The 24,501-nt window shown below is 39.3% G+C and overlaps 2 protein-coding genes and 1 non-coding gene across 5 annotated transcripts in view; 1 reads left to right on the forward strand and 2 right to left on the reverse strand.

Moving 5' to 3' along the window:
* LOC117400629 (dual specificity calcium/calmodulin-dependent 3',5'-cyclic nucleotide phosphodiesterase 1C-like) overlaps positions 1-24,501 on the reverse strand; it is a 185,425-nt gene that overhangs the window by 105,498 nt on the left and 55,426 nt on the right. The gene's annotated exons all lie outside the window — the stretch shown is intronic.
* LOC117972280 (small nucleolar RNA snR87) lies at positions 2,712-2,818 on the forward strand. Its single transcript, XR_004663382.1, has one exon. It is a non-coding gene; the product is annotated as a small nucleolar RNA snR87 (small nucleolar RNA).
* LOC131736968 (E3 SUMO-protein ligase KIAA1586-like) lies at positions 17,908-21,038 on the reverse strand. Its single transcript, XM_059023083.1, has 2 exons — positions 18,880-21,038; positions 17,908-18,451 (listed from the first exon to the last, which is right to left on the reverse strand). The coding sequence occupies exons 1-2, from the start codon at positions 20,566-20,568 to the stop codon at positions 17,951-17,953; spliced, it is 2,190 nt and encodes a 729-aa protein (XP_058879066.1). The 5' UTR covers positions 20,569-21,038; the 3' UTR covers positions 17,908-17,950.

The raw sequence follows: 24,501 nt of genomic DNA on the forward strand, positions 1-24,501 counted from the left end.
ACACAGTGCATTGGAACTTGGAATACAAAGCTTCAAGTTAACCTTTCTGAATTTCCTTGGAATAGTTACAGACACCGAAGGGATCTTTTTGTTCTGTTTTTATTTTCCCAAAAAGACAAATCTGCTGTGGTATACTGTGCACTTCATATAGCTACAACAATAATGGGTCATTCATAAGGGAAAATATGTATTAACATGTAAGCAATATGTTACCAATAATTATAGAGTAATTACACAGTGTAACAATTTTTTTTTTTTTTTTGGTTCCTGGGTAGTAAGTGTTATTTCCTAATTGCTTATGCCTCAAAAGTATAGAAAATGGCTATTATTCCCCACAAACTTTGCTTTTGTGACCAGGGCAGTGATATTTTGAAATTTACCTATTTTCCAGAACATTCCAGATAGATTCAGTGCTGAGTAAACTTGGAGTAACTTCTAGAACTTTCTAGAACTTTCCAGTAATATAAATAGTAGTATAAATACAGGGGCCTTAAGCCCACCAGTTCAGTTTAGTTCCAGCTGCCTAAGTGGATACATATCTGCATTTTTCTGAGATGGCATCAAGAGGCTGCAAGCATCCGGCAGACACATTTTGCTATGTCTGCGGCCAATTTATCAAGACAAGAGTGAAAAAGTACTCCGCGGAAGCATCTGCTAAGATGTGTGAGGCCTACAAGGCATATTTCGGCATGCCTGTCGGGGATCAAGACAAACTGGGCACCTCATTTCACCTGCGAGCACTGCAAAAAAACTCTGGAAGGTAAGATGGACAATTGTTGCTCGGAATTTTATGTTATAAAATTTGTTAAAATTGTAAAAGTTTTTAATTTTACAAGGATGGTACAGAGGGGAAAAGAGAGCCATGAAGTTCGCTATCCCAAGAATTTGGCGGGAACCCACTGACCACTCAAGCAACTGCTACTTCTGCATGGTGGACCCTTCCAAGCGGACTGAGTTCTCTGTGGGGAGGAACAACGTCAAGTGGGAGCCACTGGTGGACCCCCGGAAGGTGCTGATGCTACCACTGCACATCAAATTGGGCCTTATGAAACAATTTGTCAGAGCTCTAGATAAGGAGTCGGCAGCCTTCAAGTACCTTCAAGACTTCTTCCCTAAGCTGTCTGAGGCAAAGGTCAAAGCCGGTGTCTTTGTCGGACCACAGATATAGAAGATCCTGGAGTGCAATGAATTCCCCAAGAAGCTCACTAGTAAGGAGAAAGCGGCTTGGAACAGCTTTGTCGCAGTGGTTCGGGGCTTCCTGGGCAATCACAAGGCCGAAAACTATGTGGAGCTGGTTGAGACTCTGGTGAAGAACTACGGCACAATGGGCTGTAGGATGTCCCTCAAAGTCCATATCCTTGATGCTCATCTTGATAAGTTCAAGGAGAACATGGGAGCGTACTCGGAGGAGCAAGGCGAGCGCTTCCACCAAGATATACTGGACTTTGAACACCTCTACCAAGGACAGTATAATGAGAACATGATGGGAGACAACATTTGGGGGCTGATTCGTGAAAGTGATTTACAGTATAATCGTAAATCTCAAAAAACTACTCACTTCTAAATCTTTTGTAGTCATTTATGTATTACTTTAGTATAAATACATGTTAATTTGGATTCATATGTTGTTTTTTTCTGACTTTATGTGAACGAAAAGACACAAATTCGCCGGTTTTCTCATTGGAAATAGGTAAATTTCAAAATATCACTGTCCTGGTCACAAAAGCAAAGTTTGTGGGGAATAATAGCCATTTTCTATACTTTTGAGGCATAAGCAATTAGGAAATGACACTTACTACCCAGGAACAAAAATTGTGTTACATAGTGTTATTGATGCATTTACTTGTCATTTTCTCTGTTAGATACATAGTAAGTACTATTGATTATTAAAACATATTTTAATAGACATAGATAGCTATATCTTTGTGGGATTCTTCAACATTGAAGCATTTACCTCTAATGAATTTATTTTCATCAGTTAAATTTTCTGTCAATAAATAATCAATACGTAATGACTTGGGGGCTCCCGAGTGGCGCATCCGGTAAAGGCACTCCACCCAGAGTGCAGGATGCGCCCTGTAGCTTGGAGATCGCCGGTTTGAATCCAAGCTATGCCACTGCCGACCGTGGACAGGAGTTTCCAGGGGGCGGCACACAACTGGCCTAGCGCTGCCCACGCAGGAAGGGGTTAGGTCGGCTGGGGAGTCCTTGGCAAACCGCACACCAGCGACCCCTGTGGCTGGCTGGGCGCCTGAATGTCCTCTGACGCTATATGTTCTGAGATGGCTGCATGACCGTCTTGCGGAAAGAAAAAAAGAGGATGGCTGACGGCACTCATTTCGGAGAAAAAACTGGAATTAATAAAATGAATTGTTAAATAATAATAATAATAATAATAATAATAATAATAATAATAATAATAATAATAATAATAAATAAGTAATCACTTATCAATAAACAATGGTCTTTCTCAAGGGAAACATGAAGAAACGTTCCCTTTAAACAGACTTTCTAATGAGAGGGAAGTGCATAAAGGTGCTCACAATGCACCCACTCAGCATATAGATTGATAGATCCCAATGAAGGATTTAGGTTTAAAGTACTGTACTGGATTGAATTGTACAGTGGCTCATTGAGAACATAGAGAAAAATTTGTCTAGATCCTGAGATAATGTATCTTGTGATCTTGACATAATAGTTTGAAATGCGGAGTTCCTGAGATAATTTATCTTTGATCTCGAAATAACCATTTTAAAAACTGCCATGTCCTTAAAGAGTAACTAGCGGGGTTTCGGAAAAAATATAGTGTTATATGGTCCTACGTGTTGCTACAACTGTGTAAATAACGTATCTGTAATTTTTCTTTTCATTGTTAACCTTACAACTTTTTACACTTATAACTTTAAAGTCTGTTTCAAACCTTTTTTTCAAAATGTCCGCTCTAGTGCACTGGGGTTGGAGATCTCTCCTCTAAATCACTGCAGGAAAAGCGATAAAAAACAACATAACAAAAAGTGGATAGTTATTGCTGTGTTAACTGTTTGACAATGTGGCCATTTTGAAAGAAAGCTTTGAAACAGACTTTAAAATTATAAGTGTAAAAGGTTGTCAGGATTTTAACAATGAAAATGAAAATTACAGGTACGTCATTTAAACAGTCGTAGCAACACGAGTGTGCATGCAACGCTATATTCGAAACCCTGCTACTTACTCTCCAATGATCTACCGTAACATTTAGAGAGGCTGAACTATAGAAATGTCTTTATTGTTATAATGAGGCTAAATACATGTAGAACATTTTCCACAAAGCTTTAGGTTGGTATTTCCTTTATAGATTTCTGGGGAAAAGACTATAGAAACAGTGGTAGATGTCTACACTTTATGTTGTATGTCATTGTGGCAAAGTGCCCCGCCCTGTGTGCATTTGTGTGTTCTGTGTTGTGTATATGCGTGCGTATGTTAATGTTGGTGTATAGATTGGTACACGGGATATAAACGGGTCTGTGTTTCACGTGTGTTTAAAGTGTATAATTATATTTAGGCACGGGATTGCACATCACGCACGTGCATTTAAAATATAATATGTGAACACGGGGTTTCACGTAATGAATTCACGTGCTGGGATTCAAGTGAGTAATTAATTAGTAATTGAATCCCAGCACAAACAGTATAAATAGACGCACATTTCTTGCACTCAGCTCATCATCAACCACTGTCTTTGTTTTGAATTCCTGTCTGGTCTGACGCCACCCACTCTGGCCGTCTTTGTGACACGTGGTGTCATCGTGGGATAGCCGCGCCTCCAAGCGTCAGACCAGGAGGGGTCTGGAAAAAAAAAAAAAAAAAAAAAAAAAAAAAAAAGGTCAATGGCAGAAGACGCCATCAAACTGCGGGGCTGGTTCCTAGAGAATGCTGGGCTGGAGGCCCAGTGTCTGCCCATAATCGTCCGGGCCCTGTGGATGATGGACAGTGAGAGATGGGAGGCCTATCAGGAGGAACACACCCCAAACACCTTGGAGGAAGGTGTGGAGTTTCTCCTCAGCTACCTGGAGGCAACGATAAAAGGAACAGCAGCCCAGGTAGCAGGCCCACCAGCAGAGGGTGAATGCCTGCTGTCCCCATCTCCACCAGCAGAGGGTGAGTACCTGCTGTCCCCATCTCCACCAGCAGAGGGTGAATGCCTGCTGGTTTTGCCTCCACAGCCCAAATGGGAGGAGCCTGAGCGTCCACAGCCCAAATGGGAGGAGCCTGAGCGTCCACAGCCCAAGCGGGAGGAGCCTGAGCGTCCACAGCCCAAGCGGGAGGAGCCTGAACGTCCTACGCCTGAGTGGGAGGAGCCCGAACGTCCTACGCCTGAGTGGGAGGAGCCCGAACGTCCTACGCCTGAGTGGGAGGAGCCCGAACGTCCTACGCCTGAGTGGGAGGAGCCCGAACGTCCTACGCCTGAGTGGGAGGAGCCCGAACGTCCTACGCCTGAGTGGGGGGAGCCCGAACGTCCACAGCCCAAGAGGGGGGAGTCGGTGCGTCCACAGCCCAAAAGGGAGGAGTCGGTGCGTCCACAGCCCAAAAGGGAGGAGTCGGTGCGTCCACAGCCCAAAAGGGAGGAGTCGGTGCGTCCACAGCCCAAAAGGGAGGAGTCGGTGCGTCCACAGCCCAAAGGGAGGCAAGTCGGGGTTTCCACAGCCCTGGGACCCAAGCCACCAGCAGAGGGAAAATGCCTGCTGGTTCAGCCCCAAGAGCCGGAAGGGGAGGGGTTACAGGCTCAACCCCCTGAAAATTTTTGGGGGGGAGAAGGGCAGGATGCTGGTGTCCCCCAGCAGCCTCTCGCTATGCTGCTGAAGGCAGCACGGCGCGCACATGCCCAGCCGCCACAGCAGAGGGAGCCAGCACCGCCAGGAGCAGAGGAGCAGGAGCTGCCTCTGCCTCCGCCACCACCACCGCAAGGAGCAGAGGAGCAGGAGCTGCCTCTGCCTCCGCCACCACCACCGCAAGGAGCAGAGGAGCAGGAGCTGCCTCTGCCTCCGCCACCACCACCGCAAGGAGCAGAGGAGCAGGAGCTGCCTCTGCCTCCGCCACCACCACCGCAAGGAGCAGAGGAGCAGGAGCTGCCTCTGCCTCCGCCACCACCACCGCAAGGAGCAGAGGAGCAGGAGCTGCCTCTGCCTCCGCCACCACCACCGCAAGGAGCAGAGGAGCTGGAGCTGCCTCTGCCTCCACCACCGCCAGGAGCAGAGGAGCTGGAGCTGCCTCTGCCTCCACCACCGCCAGGAGCAGAGGAGCTGGAGCTGCCTCTGCCTCCGCCACCGCCTGGAGCAGAGGAGCTGGAGCTGCCTCTGCTGCCCGTACCTCCGCAGGGAGTACGGTGGCCGGAGCCCCAGAAAGGGGAGCTGCCGGCCACGAAGAAGGGGGATGAGGTCTGGAGACCACTTTCCCCAGCAGCAGTTTCGCTGCAGGAGTTCTTGTGGCCGGAGCCCCACAGGAGGGAGCTGCCGGCTATGAAGAAGGGGGAGGTCGGGGGACCACCTGCCCCCGCAGCTTTTTCGCTGCAGGACGGGACCAGCATGCTGTCAGCCGTGCCACTACCGGCAGGGGAGCTGACAGCATGTCCAGCCATGGGCCCACTAAAGCCTCCCTTCCCAGCCCGAGACTTTGGCCGGGACTGCTGGGTATTTAAGGGGGGAGGTGGCCGTTGAGGCCATGTGTGCTGCGCACAAGGGGGGGTATATGTGGCAAAGTGCCCCGCCCTGTGTGCATTTGTGTGTTCTGTGTTGTGTATATGCGTGCGTATGTTAATGTTGGTGTATAGATTGGTACACGGGATATAAACGGGTCTGTGTTTCACGTGTGTTTAAAGTGTATAATTATATTTAGGCACGGGATTGCACATCACGCACGTGCATTTAAAATATAATATGTGAACACGGGGTTTCACGTAATGAATTCACGTGCTGGGATTCAAGTGAGTAATTAATTAGTAATTGAATCCCAGCACAAACAGTATAAATAGACGCACATTTCTTGCACTCAGGGTTAGGTGTTCGGTGAGTGGAGAACGAGTGTGGAGAAGGAGGTAATAAGAAGAATAATAATAATAATAATAATAATAATAATAAGGAAAGAACTGTTTCACTCACCGTGTTTGTCCGTTTGTCTGTTCACTGTTTAGTCTGTTTTGTTTATCTCTTTATTTTGGCGTATAGTGCCGTGTCCCGTGTTTTTGTGTTTCAAACCTTTTATTTTCTGTTTATTAAATGCTGAGCGCGATCAAGCGCCCAGCTTATACCAAACCACATCTCTCTGTGTATTCCTTCCTGCTTCCGGTCTGACGCCACCCACTCTGGCCGTCTTTGTGACAGTCATTCACAGTGGTGTTGCTCCCATAATTAACATCATAGTGGAACTATGGAATTGGGTCCCAGTGGATCATCAAGTAAAGGCATTACGATGTGAGTCCAGAGAGATTTAAGTGATCAGGAACTTGCAGGTTGCGCTCAGCTGTCATTCTTGGTCCTGCATTGGCCTTTCTGCTCCTGCGGGTTCGAGGGGAATTCATACATACCACCCCTGATAATTTAAGTGGTAGGCTTCCAATTTTTAAACCCTTTTCAGCATACCGATTTTCAAAGCTAATCATACCACTTTATACAATTATTGAAAAAGAATGTGAAACAAATGTGAAAATGGTCATAAAAACTGGAGGTTCCCGGTCACAGCACAAGACTGGGTTATACTGCTTTTTGGTTCTAAAAAGTTGGCCAGTATGGGAATTTTGGCTAGGATAAGTTCTCCTCATCATGCTTCAGCAACCCCTGCTGGTCGGGCACTCGTCCAGGCAGATACTTCCTAGGCCGGAACCCCTTGCCTCCAGGATTCAGTAGCTTGGTAACATTTGGACAGTGAAAAGAGTTAATCTGCAGTCCCGATCAGTAAGTGGTTGCGGTGATGAGGCAACAATCACATTTTAAATATAAATGCTGTGACATCAATGAAAAAATGACCACTACCTCCACCCCCCCCAAAAAAAAATGGTGGAAAGAAGTCCACGTTACGTCGGTATAGGAGTTTAAGGCCTGTATTTACTGTTGTTTAGATTGCTGTGAATTGCCTCAATTACATATCAAGCCCGATGTGAATTTGTTTGTAGTGATTTCAGTTTCACTTTGTGATAAAACTATTTTTTAAATTAAATTAGTGTTTGTTTTAGCAGCGTAAATAGCTGCTATTTAACCCTATTTTAAGACTTATCAACGATAGATTTAAATGCTGCGGATGATTATAAAATTATAATAATTTCCTTTACTAAGCTTATGAAGACCAACATTTCTAAAAAGTATTGAATGCTAGTAAAATGCACTATAAAAAATTCTATCTCAACCTAACATAGAAAGTTGTACAAATCATGTGGAAATCGTAGTTATGTTGATGCATTACAGAATTTAGTTTAAACTCAGGGCTGTGTGAACTTTTGTGAATAAAATGCAGGGCTATTAGCTTATGCCAATTTTAGAAACCATATTTGTTAAAAGTGAATTACCGTAAATACATATCAAACCATTTATTTTGCAATTGTTACTGCAGCATTGAGCATCTCCAGGTTTTCCAGTTACCTACAGCAGCTTGATGCCTCAGCAAGTCTTGTCAATTACTTGATACAGGACACTCAATAATGCCAGGACTTGTCCTCTGCTTTCATGTACTATACTTTTAAATACTTTTATAAGCACAAGGGAAACTTAGGCTTGATTCCTTTAACAGCCCAGCGTCTTGTTTCAAACTGAGTTATCTGGAAGTAAGATTAGGTACAGTAAACAGTAAAGGTACAGACAGAAGATTGCAGGGTAAGTGCATATATTGCAGGATATACATATCCTGAATCCATATAGCTCTAGATGTAATTCCCTTATAGTCATGGTCATTTGGTGAAATAATGTATTCGAATATTTGAATTGCCTAAATACAGCCCAAACAGTTTATTAGATCAAAAATAGCAGTCTCTGTAAAATACACATTTTAAAGTGGTATGAAACTTACACTCACATAAATGTCATGCAGCCAAAAAAAATATCAATTTTTTATTTTTTTATTGTAGCTTACAAGAGACTGCCTGAGCTGAAGTTTGCTATTATTCTGAGCACATGTTGATTAACATTTTTGGAAACTATAGAACAATGTTTAAAACTATGTCCAGCTCATAACTAATGTTCTACATTCAAAACATAGGGAATACATTTTGAATTGCTTCATTTTATGTTCCTTTTCTGCACTTAGCACATAACATTGCATAGTCTGGTGCTTATTTTTATGTTATGTCATATATTCTGATCCATTTTGACGGAAATAACATGCACAACAGCATTTCACATATTATTCTGCTAGAAACTAACTCAAATAAACTGGAGAACTATTTGTCTTCTTTCCTTTCCTTTTTTCAAGTACTGTAAGTGAAGAGCCAGTCTCAAACATAATGAAAGATGGCCTAATGAGGTGGCTGATACCAAACTGAGAAGTCCCTTATGTGTCACTGCGGTTTTCAAAACATTGTGTCCCCTACAATTCACTGTGCAGGGGCTGCACCATAAACTACTGGATGTCTCAAATTCAATGGTGCTCATACCAGGTCTGTAAGATACATCATCTTTAGTATCAACAAGATGCTGAGCTGAACAAATTGCTAAAATAAATCAGCCAACTCATAATTTATAAGAAATGTCTCTGTTCTTAGTTGAGCACTGTGCCCAACTAAGTAACCTAATTTCCTGGAACAGAGAGGATAACATTTAAGTACACGATTGAAAGAAAAAAACAACAACATAGAACATCTTGGGCCAGAGGCCAAAGGACAGTATTCAGTAAGCTTCCTTCTAATGATTAAAAAGGAAAATAATTGAAAACAGTAAATACACAGGGGAAAACTAAAAACATCACAAGCCAATTGATATTGGAAAGCAACAGACATGTCAATATTTTAAACAACTGGAAATACTGGCAAAACTGGATCCCATTGATATAAGTTTCAATTTAGTGTCTGCAGTCCAGCACCATTACCTGCCATTCTGCTTGGATTCCGATTTTGATAGCTACAGTAATGATACATTTTAATGCAGGTCAACAACCTAGCCCAGGTAAATACCACAAACCCTGGCTATTTAATTCTAATCATCAAAATCTTAATAACTTGATGGACTTCGAATGACATTTCCTCCAACACTGTCTGATGGGGGAACATTTTACAAAACTTGTAGTTTTATATGAAAAAGTTTGATTTAAAAAATAAAAAAAGTCAATCAACTAAATCAATAGGAGTCGGATTGGCTGTCTCTATACCTGCTATCCAAATTTAAATGAATCTGCAATTTGTTATTCTAGAAGTTTACTTTCATGTTTTTGGGGGTTAATTACATTACATATGTGCAAGGACGAGGCTATCTCTGTTTTGTAAGGTGGTGGTGGTGGGGGGGGGGTTCAGTTTGGATTTATCAGTTCTAAAATATCAGGAGCTCTCAGTCTCAACTGTGAAGGCAGACCCCACAGTTAGTGAGGTCTACCTTCACAAAAGAGTGTGAATAGAAATTCCCTGTTCTGTTCCCCCCTGGTTTTTCATACACAGCTTGACAAAAGTTACACTTCCAAAAATGGCTAAATCACAAACCCAACCCCCTCTTTGGTGCAATACACACATTAGTAAATCCAGGCCTATGTATTAGGTACATAAAATATGTAACAGATAATGGATTTAACTTAACTTATATATTATTGAAAATTCAATTTTGGCCTGTCTAGAAAGCAAGAAAGAAGGCAGTGATGACAATGTGTTAAAATTATATTACATAATATTGTGCAGACATTCTTTAGGCTTTGTATGTGAGGTAAACATTTTGAATCTGTGTTGACTGCATTAAACATGCATTAAATCCCTTAAGTTAAACCAAGTTAATATTCTAGGTGTAATATTCAAAATTGTCATTTTAAAAGGTTGTCAGCTACTATATTGTCCTGAGGTTGAGTAAAATTAAAACTGGTGGGAGGGCTTTCTCACACAGAGCACCACAGGTATAGAATGCCCTTCCTACCTTTGCTGGGACTGTTACAGCTTTTAAATCTAGACTTAAGTCTTACTTCTATTGATTGGCCTTTCAATCCTAGTGTGCTTTTACTGTTTTTTTTAAACATTGTTTTCCTGTATATTGTTTGTGTTTTTTGGATTGTATTTGATTATGAATTGTTGTATCTGTACAGCACATTGAGATGTCTTTGGTGTGAATGGTGCTTTATAAATAAAATGATTTGATTTGATTTGATTTATATTGGTCAACTAAAGAATAACAAGGAACATGTATTATTATTATTATTATTATTATTATTATTATTATTATTATTATTATTATTATTATTATTATTATTATTATATTGATACTGTATAAATATGTTAAGTACTAAAGTAGGTCAGGTAAAAGAAATTAAAGAAAATCAACATGACCTGAGTATATATGCGGTCAATCTTGAAATACTTGCCTTTTCTACTGTGTTCAACATTGGTTGAATCACAGGGTAGTGGAGAAGACACAGCCATTGACCTTCACACAGACAAAGATGCCCTTGTCAATTTCAATCACTCATCCACACTGTTATCTCAATAGGATGCAAGGTTGTTTTTCTCTTGACTTAAAGCCAGTCACAGCTTTATTCTGTTCATATTTTCTGTGTTTATGGCTTCAGCACCTTTATTAAATGAATTTGGTAAAGGAATAATTGTTAGTTGTACCTTTGCACTTTTATGTTCATAATGTGTTCCCCATTTGATGTCCAAATAGTAAATAATTGTAATGCTTCTGTTTTCCTTGTGTACTTTAATATGCTATGCTGACTTGTGCATGCGTTTAACTGGTAAATATTGGATGTCCCAATACCAAACAAAAATGTTGCAGTAAAACAGGTACAGTATTAACACACTTGCTCATATCATATCAACTAGGCAAAGGCTTACTGGTATAAAAACAAAGTTACCTGTCTTAAGCAACTACAATTGTTCAGTCCCTTTAGACTGGAAATAAGGCCATCCATATATTTGTCTTAAATACTACTGGAAAGGGTTTGCAGATATTGTGATGGATTTCTTTATATTCACTTTTAAGATTTCTCGCCCTGGTTTGAGAAAACATTTCCACATTTTCATCCTAGCATTTGAATTTTTGCCATGGTACACCCTGACCTGCTTAATGAACTGGTCCAGGTATTGAAAACTTGGTAGTAAGATATTTAATCCAGGCTAAATGGACAGAAAATGGACCACCCCCAGTGGTTCAACATTCCTAGAAAATTAATTTTGGGGTACAAACGTATGTGAGACAGAGAATGATCTAGTTGAAGTGGTTATTTAGGTTAGTGATAAAACAAAGATTATCTATAATTATGTAGTGTCACATAATACTATACTGGTAATAATGACACTATTTAACCTCTGTCCAGCAATAAAATATTTAGATTATTTGCGGTTCTTTTTTTAGGATGTAACCTGTTAATGAAGGACAATAACTTCTCTGTTTGGGTTTAATTCTTCAGATATGGAGGCAAAATGGAAAAAAAGTCCTATATCTGTCATTCCAACACTATGACCTCTGCTCTATGACCCATTCATTCAATGCTTTATCTTAGTCACAGCTGTTAAACAGATACAATAACTGCAGAGAATCAATTTGTAGAGATATATCTTATCGTGTCAGCTTAGAAAGCATCAGTGTATTGTGCATTGCTTCAGATCTTCCTTTTGAATATTTTACATAACACAGATCTTCAATAAACCAGATGATTTTATCTTTGATCATTTTAATTGCTTGCAATGTGAGTACCACCTGAAATAAAATGTATGGCTACACAAGTAAAATGTTTGTTAACAGACCTCCTCTTCATAATTAAAACCATGCCCAGTATCTTATATATTATTTTTTTTTGCATTTTCTAGAAACATTTTTCTAAGATCTGCTGTATGTAGATATTAACATTTAAATTAGAAATTGATGATTGATCATCAATGACAGCTACTGATTTTTTTTTTTTATTCAAACAATGTTATTCATTGTAAGATGTGCACAGATTAGCTGTCCTCAAAAATATGTTTACTTAATAATAGTTCATTCTTAATTATTTCAACAGTGCAGACATTTTAACAGGTCTTGAAAAGTAAATCCACTCAAAACTACAGGTGACAGTGTTAATAATATCCAGCATCCTTCTTTTTATTTAGGTTCACAAACAGGTATTAAGAAGCAAAGGTAGTGCTGCTTCTTGTCAAATACTGCTTAGCGCACTTGGGGATTCAGAATGTGCGTTCAAAAACCATGTGAAAATTTATTTTAGCCCTCATGAGACCAGATTTAGTCTATAATATCTAAATACACTGAAAGCTGTAGCCCTCACCTAAGACTGTGCCAAGAAAGATCTCTGGAAAAATATCCTGAAATCAATCAGTGCGTTATTACTTTCAAATTGTGGAGCATATTGAGACTACTAAACTATTTTGCTTTCTCTGGATAAACAAAAAAGAAATACCGGTACATTAACAAACATTCATTTAACATATTATTTTAATGAACTTTTGACATGTAAAGTATGTTCCATCACTCTTGTTCACATATGTTTGGATGAGACCATACAAGGACTGAGCCCTGCACATAAGCATTATGTCATTGTGTCAATGTGACACCACCTGTCATGCCTCTGGCTGCACACAGTCAAAGAGTAAATTGCATTGTGACAGGATACTATTCAATCAAGACTCAGCCACATTCCATGTATATATATATATATATATATATATATATATATATATATATATATATATATATATATATATATATATATATATAGTTTGAATACTAACACCACCAACAACTGCATTCATTTAAACAAGTATTCAATCTCCAGATTGTCATCACATTACATCATTTTCACAATTGCTCCCATCGGAATACAACCACAATCTTATCTGCTGCAGTGCAGTGAATTTTGCATGACTGAACTTGTGTTGTTTGTCCCAGAAGTTTCCAGAGCCTTCAATGACAAATAAAAAGGTTATCTCTAATGTAGAACAACTCTAAATAAAGTGCATCAGGAAAACCATGGGGGGGTCTATTCAGTTCATCTAAACATTGACGGATCTAAATATCAACACAAAAAAATTATCAATGATATTTTTTTTTTTCAAAAGGAGAACTATACAATTAGATGATAAACATGAAAATAACATCTTACTACCAACAACAACTCTGTATGAACAACTGTCAAGTATATTGACTAAATTCAACAACAGGGTTAAGCACTAAATAGGACTCTCTCTCTCTCTCTCTGGCATTTTAATTGCATTAAAGAGAATGTGCACACATTCTAATTACCTTAGTGTCAGTATTTAAATATGCTATGATTTAAAGCAACTGATTAGACCTCCTTTCTCTGTCTTTCAGAGATATATATATTTTTAAATAAATATAATTATTTTTTTTTACTTGGAAGTTATATTTTATTACTGAGTAAAAGTATGTACTTGTTAAATTGATGATTTACCATTTCTAATTAAATTACTTACAAGACACTGATAAGAAGACATTGCTACTAAAGGGTTCATTGAAACGTTTGTCTACTTAACGTTTCTTAATTGTTTTATCTCTGAATTGCTTACAAGGTTGAATTAAACATTTAAGCATGCAATAACACTATGACCAGCACCAAAATAAAACCTACATTGCATCACTTATCCATAGTAATGTCTTTTGTTCTTATACAGAGAGAAAGCTTCAACACAGGGCAGAATGGATCTACATGAAACATACATTTAATCTGAAGATAATGGAAGTAGACTTTTACTGCATTTTAAATAATACATGTCAGTATAAAAACCACTTACTGAAGGATCATCAGGCCCAACAGTTTATTATGCCAGATTAACAGGTTTACAGCTTGCCTTTAAGCCCTCATTTGTATGTATGCAGGTTATTTTAACATTCAAAGACATGCTTACCTGATATGCAGGCGTTGATCCTTGAACATTGCACTAATTTGTGGATTAGCATTTTATATGGAACATATGGTCTCCTTGCAAACTTTGCTTTACTCAGATTACCTTTCTGAATTAATTTGCTACAGATGTATTCACCTTATTTTCTTAGCCTTTTGTGTTCTGTACACATTGATACAGAGCACTAACATTTGATGCTACGACTGCTTTAGTGTCCCAAAGATTTGACCAGTAACATTTTGACAGACATTTACAGTAACTACTGTATATCTTTACAGTGTACAATTACAAATTAACATGTTCTATATAGATTGTAAATTAAAAATGCTAAATTGCACAGTCATACTATATGGATATCGATGTAAAGACACCTGACTTCATCCATTCACACTAGCGTATATCAGTGAAACAGCACAGAAGAGTGCTCTTGTTAGAGACACACCTGACTTTGGGGAAACTGAACTCAAACTACAACCCTGACAGACTGCAATGTGAATGTTTTCAGCTGCATCACTTCAATGTAATCCTCTTTGTAACTGGTTCTGTTTAGCTTAAAAACCACTCTGAACAGTCTTCAATTTTAAAATGCTATTAGCTCTATTTTTCTCAAACACCACTGAGAAGTGTTTCAATTCTTGTTACCATTTTTACTTAATGGAGTTACAAAAGTGATTTAGCACCAGTTTCACTGAAGCAAGAAGATTAACATTAATTTAAAAACTAAAAAAACTCCTAAAATGTACCCATTGATTTACAAATTGCTGGAGACATTATCTCTCTTTTGTCTTTTCAGAAAATATCAGAATTAATATCTCTTCTTAACAAACTGCAAAGTTGTACAACTAAAATTGTGTGCAGGACATTTGGTGCATAAATAAAACATGATTGCAAAGAGTTGGTACATGAGACACCTTTCTGATAATTGACCTCCACCCAATATCAAATAACTACCATATCCAAGTTCACATTCCTCAAGATTTGGTACCATAAGAGCTTCTACCCTCATCCCTCTGGGGACATAAATAGGGCGTCTGATTTTTGGGTTTTACCCGATTTAACCCGATTTCTCCCCCGAATGCTTTTTTTCTGCATTCGGGTTAAACCCGAAAACTCCCCGAATAGACACATACTGTATATGAATAAACTCATGTGCAGTTGGCTGTGATTAAAAGGCAACAAAGAACTGGTGCCGAAGATGGTAAGATGATTTACCTATTAGAAAAATGTGGCTTCTTAGTGTAATATATATATATTGGATTTTTCAAAATTACAGCAACATAGCTTTAAGGTTTTTGCTTTTTTTGCACACTTTTCTTCCCTGTTACTGGTTTTTATGAGTTACCTATTTATGATTTACCTATTAGAAAAATGTGGCTTCTTAGTGTAATATATATATATATTGGATTTTTCAAAATTACAGCAACATAGCTTTAAGGTTTATGCTTTTTTTGCACACTTTTCTTCCTGGTTACTGGTTTTTATGAGTGTGTGTTTAAGCCAAGAGCCAAGTTTTCCCGTATGTTCTGTGTGCAATTTTACTTGCAACTCCACTGCAAAAAAAAACTTGATTGGAATAGAGAAATGCCTCCATATGCAGTGTGTGTGTGTGTGTGTGTGTGTGTGTGTGTGTGTGTGTGTGTGTGTGTGAGAGAGAGAGAAAGTGAGAGAGGGGGAGAGAGATGGATGTCGTCAAAAGTTTGCATACCCCAATGTGTGGAAATATACATATGCTGGGGATTTAAACTGTTGATGACAACTTTGTTGTCAACACTTTGTTTATTTCTTTCTAAATAAAACCCGATTTCTAGCCGAATATTTATTCTTGATTATATATTTTAAAAATTCACCTGATTTTTTCATTAAATAATTCTACCCGATTTTTAAAAAAAGCATTCACCCGAATTTGGAAAAATATTTCACCCGAAAATCAGACGCCCTAGACATAAACCACAGCCCTTGATTGAGGCTGAAAAAACTAAGAGTAGCAACAGATACACAGTTGAGAACTAAAACCCAATATATATTTACAGCAATTTGACTCATTCATTCTGTAGAAAACAAGCACTTGATTTTTCTTTTTTTTGTTTGTTCTTGAACCAGCTTTAACTCTACAACCAGTGCCTGAATTTTCTACAGGTTATTAATAATATATATATTTTTTATTGAAGCCATTATTTGCATTTTTATATAATAAAAAAGCAATTACTTTTTGTACTCTGAATATTCTGAGCAAAGTTTTATTGTGGCAGCTGGTGAGGTAGGCATAAGATCACTCTCACAGCCGATTATCAGCATTTAGAAGGGCTCTCATTTACATACTGTATGGATGTTAATCTGTTTTTCAGAGGGTATCCTCCACATCATTTTTAATAAACAAACACACCAACAACGCTTCTGATGAGCAGACATTGTAATTGCATAGCACTAAAAAGATGTTGCATGCCGAATGAACTCTCAGGATAAATATCCCATAAATACAGTCCCCATACTGTGAGGCATGTATTTCCCCAGAGACTAGCAACCATTAAAATGAAACAACAGGGAAGTGAAAAAGCAATTAATAAAATATCTATTCAGTATGACTGCATTTAACTAAGGTTGTTATGTTTAAATGATTTGCCATTTTTACTTAAATCTAATGTAAATATGTTGTGAAGACTTATTTACTCAAAGAGTGGGAGTAGGATGAAAACTTGCAATGTACGTTTCCTCAAATTTGCTAGCAGCAACCATTCTTTCAATATGAAATCAATTCAAACCAAACAGCTGTAACTGGTTGGTAACAAATAATTGTTACTGATTACCTAAGGTTTACAAATATATAATTAGATTTTTCTCTAAAGTTTGATTATTTTAGCTGTCAGAATTAAATGATTTGTCCTTAGCAATGGTAATTAAGAAATGAATACCTAATATCAGTTCTGCCAGTACAATATATTGTGAGCAAGCTCCCACTGGCACCACCAGGAGGCGCTCATGGCGGGCTCCTGTAGCCAGTAGAAACCAATTACCTGGTTAGTTAGCTGCCTATAAAAGAGCACCACTCCAGTCGTTCGAGCTGGTTCTCTGACCTAAAAGCCTGTCTGTTTTTTGTCTATACACTGGCCTGTGTGCTTTCATCATACCGGGAGGCTGTGTGGATTCTTCAACCCATCTGCGCTGGATCTACACTCTCCTCTCCTACTTATGGTTTGACACCATCATGACTATTTATTTAATTATTCTGTTTTCCTTATCCTGGAACTGTATGGGGCAACCTTGTTATGGGGTAACGTAGCTGTTGAAAAGCCTGACTTGAGTTTAACTGTTAAACTGTTCCTGGATTGCTACTGGGAGCTGTATTTTGTGTTTTGAAACCTCATTTCGTTTGCACTGAAGAGTTGTTGAACTACATGTGAAAACCACATAATAAACCTTGACGTTTGTTGGAATTACCTGGTCTGTTTACTCAGCGTGCACAAGCCCGGTCACAATATATACTACTCAAATGTAGGATTTGCAACAAAGAGGATCTTCATATTGTGCCATTTTTTAATGACTGATTGTGTTAGTATAGTTTAACCTGTGAGAAATGATGCATAACAAAAAGAAGGTTCAGGAGATCATTAATTAGACCCTCCAAATAAACCCTGTTTGGTAACACTTTATATTAAGGTGCTACTTATTGATGTTTTATAAATATATAATATATGCTTAATAACTATGTTATATAGTCAGTGGTGTAGTGGTAAAAAAAAAAGTAGCGGAGCGGTCCCAATGAGAATCAATTAAATAGTTAACGAGGTATTAACAGTTACGCCCACTTTCCATTTAACGCGATTTAATCGGGGTTTTTTTAATAATAATATAACACATATTTTACTTAACAAATTTCTGTAAAATCTCCACTCTCTATAGAAAATTAAAAGTTGCACTTACCAATCACAGGTTGTTTTTAGTCAACTATAGGAACTGCCACAGAGCGTCAGGGGAGTCGCTGGAAATTGGAGCTGCCACCCGTGTACGGCTGTCATCTGCGGATCGATGATTGTGTCGCAACCAAGTGGTCACATAAGGGCTTGGATTCCACTGTCTCAAAGGGGGTCCATGAAGCTTGATAAACATTAAGGCTGAAGCATGTTTGATTAAAATTTTGGAACGCTGATCAGTTATAATTAAGTTCATTTGGCTGAATCCCCTTTCACATTCAGCAGTACTGCACGGGATCACACGTGTGCAGTTAATAAGTGGAGCTAAATCATCTGGAATTCTTCCGTTGTTCTCCTTAAAATCTCGAAATGCATTTTTGATAATACGTTCATTTAGCTGAAAGCGCCGACACAATCTTTCAACTTCATTTTCGCCATAACCCTGGGGTAGTTCTGCAGGCCAGTGGTGTGGATCCAGGACCAAGAGCTCAGAAAGAAGACTTTCATATTTTTGGCAATTCACCTCGGAAGAAGCCTGAAAGAATAAGCTATTTGAAATTAATGGTAGCATTTCTAAAATGTATTTTCGAAACCTTAACTGTGTATATATATATATATATATATATATATATATATATATATATATATATATATATATATATATATATATATGCGTTTTGTAGTTTTGAGTAGGATTAAATAAAGTAAATAATAAAAGTGAGATTTTGCAGAATACATATACTGTGCGGGAGTGTTTTTCTATTCTTATATTTACATTAGTCTATGCACCTGCGATGAGACTGACAGGAGTGCAGATGTTTATAATTTATTTGTATATACTTCTCAGTTGCAGTTTTATACTACACATGAAACTGAAATTAACGCCCCCCTCTGCTCGTTAATTGCAAACAATTAGGCTAGCTATTAAAATTAAAAAAATCTGTACAAGGTTTATGAACATACCTTCTCATTTGATGCAGTGGTTGTAAAAAGTCGTTCTTTCATATGATTGGCGAGTTTGGTAAGGAATTGTTTATGATTTATTTTTACATGTTTGGGATTCGACGTCAGCACTGTAGATTTAAATGTTCCTTCCATGGCAGCTATCTGCGCTTCAAGAGTCTTTGTACCTACATTCTCATTCATGGATTCAAAAATCCTTACTGTTCTACGTGCCATTTTATCTGCATAAACCAATGTAGTAGTCCGTTTCTGGAGAATCTCTGACAGCAGTGAAAGTTCGTATAAGGCATCGTACATAACTCCGAGGTCAATGAGAAATTCTGGCGAGCACAGCCTTTTCAGTAGACCGCTGTATGTCGCTCTTTCAGCAGAAGTCCGCTTAGAGCTTACGGCAGCTTTAAAATGAGTCGACAGAACTTCAAAACTTTCCCACACAGCGGAGACAGTCCTGAACGAACTGGAAACCCATCTCACATCCAGTACACGACCAATTTTCCTCAAGACAGCATCCAGTTCCTTCGCACAATTTCGGAGTTCTTGCTGATTTAGTGCTGATCTACTGTAGACTGAGTATAGCTTGTCCATGAAAGAATGAAAATGGTTCATGCCAGTAGTCTCAGAAACACTATCGGCAACTGCAAGTTCGAGTCTGTGATTTAGACAGTGCCAGACAACAATGTTGGGGTACATGTCTGAAATTCGTTTTGCCACACCAGATTTTTTCCCAAGCATTACACTTGCACCGTCACTTGCAAATGCAACAAGATTCTTCTGTAAGTATGCATGGTCAAACCCGTGTTTTTGAAGACACTTAGTAAGCGCTAACACTATGGACTCAGCTGACTGATCAAAAAGTTCAACTAACTCCAAAAACATGAAGTGAGGGTCACGTGTCTTGTCTGTCTCGCATTTGAGATGCACAATAAGTGCTGGGGAACCATTCAGAGCTGTTGATTCATCAATTAACACAGCAATTTTTCCATCGATGTGTATTATTCTCTCACAGGCCTTTTTGACCATTTCATCAGAAACGTGGTTGATAATTTGAGTGGCGCTGTATCTGGAATGAAGACCAGTTCCCACATTAACACCATTTATTTCTTGCAGTTCCAGTAAGGCCTGATGATCAGAATAGGGTCGATTTTGTTTTGCAAGGTAGTAAGCAGTAGAAAATATTTTACAGGTAGTTTCGTGATCTCGCCTTTTTGCACTGTCAACACATTTCCCAATAATGTCCTCTGTGTTCTGCTGTAACAATGCAGTGGCCTTGTTATGAGCGCTGGATTTCTTGTGTTCAGCTATCTTTTTTCTCAAAGATCGTAGCTGTTGCTCTCGAGTTTTTCCATTGTACCCAACACTGTAATTTTTCCACTCAGAAGACAGAGAAACACCCTGACTTTTCAAAACTGACAGCGCAGAAACACGTCTACAAACACGACAGCCCAGATTACCATCCGCACAGTCAAGGAAAGTGTAAAGTTGTTTCTTTTCTTCCCATACCTCAGAACTCCAGATGTTTGGCCATGGCTGTTTCTCCGCGCTTTTTTCTTCAACTGCTGTAGGTTCTGGTTCCACTGTAGGTTCTGCTTCTGCCGTACAACAAACGATCTTCTGTTTTTTACTACTATTGCCAAAATATTGTATCAAAGTCTCTTGACGAGTTCGTTTACTACCTCCGAGACCAGACATTTTTGATTTGCGAGTTGTTTTTTATTATTATTAATACCGTTACTAATATCATCACCTCAGTTACGGCCAAGGAACGAACCGCCTCCTTCTCTGATTGGTTGTCAGCAACATCACTTTCAAAATTGATTTGCTAAAAAAAAAAAACTGGAATGACAGCATATTTTAATGGCATAATAATGGACCAATCAAAAGCAGCAACTGTGCTGCTTATTGTGGTGACATCGTTTTTCAGATTACTTGATGTTTTAGCCGACAGCTTGTCTTTATTAAACGTATAGCTAGCTGTCTGTCTGTCGCAAATTCGCACAGCTGGCACAGAGCCGCAGGCAATGCTTACTACAAGTGTTTAGACAAAATTCGAACACGAAAATATTTTAAATATATGTATTTATAAATGTGAACATTTGCAATTGAAAAACATGGATTGAAAAAGTGCCGGAGCGCCGCTCCGCCCCGCTCCGGCTCCACTACACCCCTGTATATAGTGTTAATGAAGCATTATAGGGTTATACACCATATATAATGCTTTATCAACACATAGTTATTAAGCAGCTATGTATAACACATTAATAAGCAGCACCTTAATATAAAGTGTTACCCAATCTTTAAGTCAATTCAATGTGTTTGCACATGTAAAGTGTAAAGTGTAATGGCTCAGAGAACAATTAGAAATTGGTTAATGAGGGGAAACATGGGACATAATAGGGGACAACTCAATGTCATGCCTCTCAATTATGAAAGTGTCCCAAAATGTGGCCTTCTGTATGTGGAGTCAATACCAAAACGGTGGTAATGTTAGGAGACAGCATGGCGGGAGGTGCAGAAGAGTCACAACTCCTTGGGAAGATCCACATATTCAAAATGAGTCATGTCGGTGACCTTTTGAAAATGCTACAGAATTGAGAAATTTCTATACAGACGGTTTGCAGACAGCTTCGTGAGGCTGGAATGAGGTCCAGAAAAGCTTGAATGTTCGTACCTCTTGACACCCTGGAACGTTTGAGATGGACTAGGGATTACATCAGGTGGAACATCAGTGATTCTGTCTGGATTATGATCTGGAGACAACGTGATGAATGTTTGAGATGGACTAGGGATTACATCAGGTGGAACATCAGTGATTCTGTCTGGATTATGGTCTGGAGACACCCTGGAACGTTTGAGATGGACTAGGGATTACATAAAGTGGAACATCAGTGATTCTGTCTGGATTATGGTCTGGAGAAAGCGTGGTGAATGTCTGAGTTGGACTAGGGATTACATCAGATGGAACATCAGTGATTCTGTCTGGATTATGATCTGGAGACACGGTGAAAGTTTCTTTCCTCTGAATGTTGTAGAACACGATAGATATGAAGGAGGATCTGTCATGCTGTGGGCTGGAAGCAGCAAACAGCAAACTAAAACTTTGTTTGAAGGGTGTGTCACTTTCAGTTCTTCTGAGGGTTTAATTAATGACTTCATTTTGTTATGTATCATTTTCTACAGGTTAAACTGTAAATTAGCACAATCAGCAATTCAATAAATAGCACAGTGTAATTGGTGACTGTGATTTATTTATTTATTTTGTTTACAGTATACATGATTGCTTAACAGCGGTGTTGTGGTGCAGCACTCAAAAATATTTCATTAAATAAATGAAAAGACATGGGCCTTCTTTAGACTGCTGCACTCTGTCACGACTGGAAAGCTCTCTACGTTATTGATGTGTCACTAATTCAATGAAAATGAAAGTTTAAAAATACTTTTCTTCATTAATTTGATTTAGAATACATTCAAATTTTTTTCTTGTAGGTCTCCAACCTGGTGGGAGATAGTACTTTGTCTACACCAAGCATATCAATGCACACTTTGAAAGAAAATAAAGAGGGGCACTTGTTTCCAAAATTGATTTTCTTTATTTTTCATTATTAAATGACATAATTTATTTTGTGAAATAAACCTGACTTTCTTCAAGGTATACTCAGGCTGTAAAATATGATTCTGTATCACACTCAGCCTCTATCACTTCTCTTACAGTGTCTGCAGTGAAGTGGAAAATTAGGTTTTTTAGAACTCTGGAGACATCAGCTGTGCACCATTACCAAAAAAGGAAAGGGGAATATGTATGCATTACTTCTGATGTGTATCAAATAGTGCAATTCCTGTGGTGTGCCTCTGCTCATCAAACTGCAGAATGAGAGCACTCAAGTATCCCAATAATGCAGATGCAATTCAAGTTTGAACCAAGAACTCATCAAAGCAAATTCCTCCTGCAAATCACATAGATTATAGTTCAGGAAGTAACTACATTGCAAACTGTTCTTAACAGTAGCGACGAAATGATTGCAGCTGAAAGACTATCATTGTTTTGTTTATAAAAAAAAATGATATTTTAAAAACTTTAAACGCTATTTTGTTAAACATGTTATTATAAATAAATTCAATTTCAGGGTTTAAATTCAGTGCATTGTGGGACAGTTTTCTTTTAAGTGGGTCCACTGAAGTCAATTACTGTTATGATATATGATGATGGCATCTCAGATGACAAACATCTTTAGGTAACTACTGTGTCAGAGTCTAGTTTAACCTACAATAGTAAACTGTGTAAATGAAGACAAATTCTGTGTGGGTCAGGAATTAGCCACTAGTGTATTTAAGTGTGAAAGATTTCACTTGTTTTAAAAGTTTCGCTAGCCCTTTTGAAGCAGACCCAGAAACAAGAATGGTATTTTTTTTAAGCACTTTTGTGCAGATTTTATTATTTACAAAAATAAAAATAAAAACAACAAAACAAAAACAAAACCTAACTCCCATTTGGAGTACTACACTATACTTTTTAATTTCCAGTTCTAACTGTATCAGACAGCTAAGCCGTTTACTGATCGCAGAACCCTTACGACACACAAAGGTTGACCTCGGGACGGGACTGACTCGCAGGCCGGTAACCTGGTGGGTGCAGCAGCAGGCAGAGGTGAGAGCCTTGGATCCGGCGTAGCGACGTCTGATCCTCCAGGGGGAACATAGTAGGAGGCAGGGGGAACGTATGTGACGTCATCTGAGTGCGCCGTGACGTCTGGAGTTTCAGGGGGAGCGGAGTAGGAAACCAGGTGAATAACTGTACATGGGCACTAGGTCCAGCACAGGGAGTTCTGGGCATTCCGGCAGGGTGTCCAGAAGCATGGGGCAAGGGACTGTATCCAGCGTCACCGGACTGGATCGCAGGGGTGGTGGTCGGGGCTATGGTGGAGGTGGGCTCCTCACCTCCTCCCCCTTCTCTGTAGCTGATGGTAGCAACTGCTGCTCCACCGCAGATGATTCTTGTTCTGCTGCCGGCAATCAAAGTATGGTAACAATTCCAGAAGCTGTCAATTTTTCACCACTGCGGTGCTTATATGATTTTATTGGATTTTTAAACGTTTTATTTAAATACAGCTTTCTTTTTTTTAATTTAGTAATCGTCAATTATTTTATTATTTTCTCCCAATTTGGTATAGCCAATCCCGCGCTAACTCAGGAACGGCGAAGATGAACACACACTGTTCTCCGAAGCAAGTGTTGTTAGCCGACCACTTTTTTTCACACTGCAGACTCACCGTGCAGCCACCTCAGAGCTACAGCGTCGGAGTTCAATGCAGCTCTGGGCAGCTTAGAGGCAAGCCCGCAGGCGCCTGGCCAGATTACAGGGGTTGCTGGTGCGTGGTGAGCCGAGGACACCCTGACCCCCCCACGCCCCCCCCCCCCCCCCAGGCGGAGCTTGGCCAGTTGTGCGCTGCCTCCTGGGAGCTCCCGTCTACAGTCAGCAATAGAATAGCATGGACTCGAAACGGCGACCTCCAGGCTATAGGGCACATCCTGAACTCCACTCGGAGTGCCTTTACCAGATGCGCCACTTGGGAGCCCCACTCAGCTTTCTTTTTTAGCATGAAGACTCACTCCTTCAGTGTTGCAGGT

This window comes from Acipenser ruthenus, chromosome 4 (assembly GCF_902713425.1).
Source record: "Acipenser ruthenus chromosome 4, fAciRut3.2 maternal haplotype, whole genome shotgun sequence".
NCBI classification, from domain to species: Eukaryota; Metazoa; Chordata; class Actinopteri; order Acipenseriformes; family Acipenseridae; genus Acipenser; species Acipenser ruthenus.

What these genes read in the sequence shown, in the direction of transcription:
- LOC131736968 (XM_059023083.1), bottom strand. Translation starts at nt 20,568, where the DNA reads ATGTCTGGTCTCGGAGGTAGTAAACGAACTCGTCAAGAGACTTTGATA. An exon ending in CCACTGCATCAAATGAGAAG is followed by an intron (nt 18,452 to 18,879) that starts GTATGTTCATAA and finishes TTATTCTTTCAG; the next exon opens with GCTTCTTCCGAGGTGAATTG.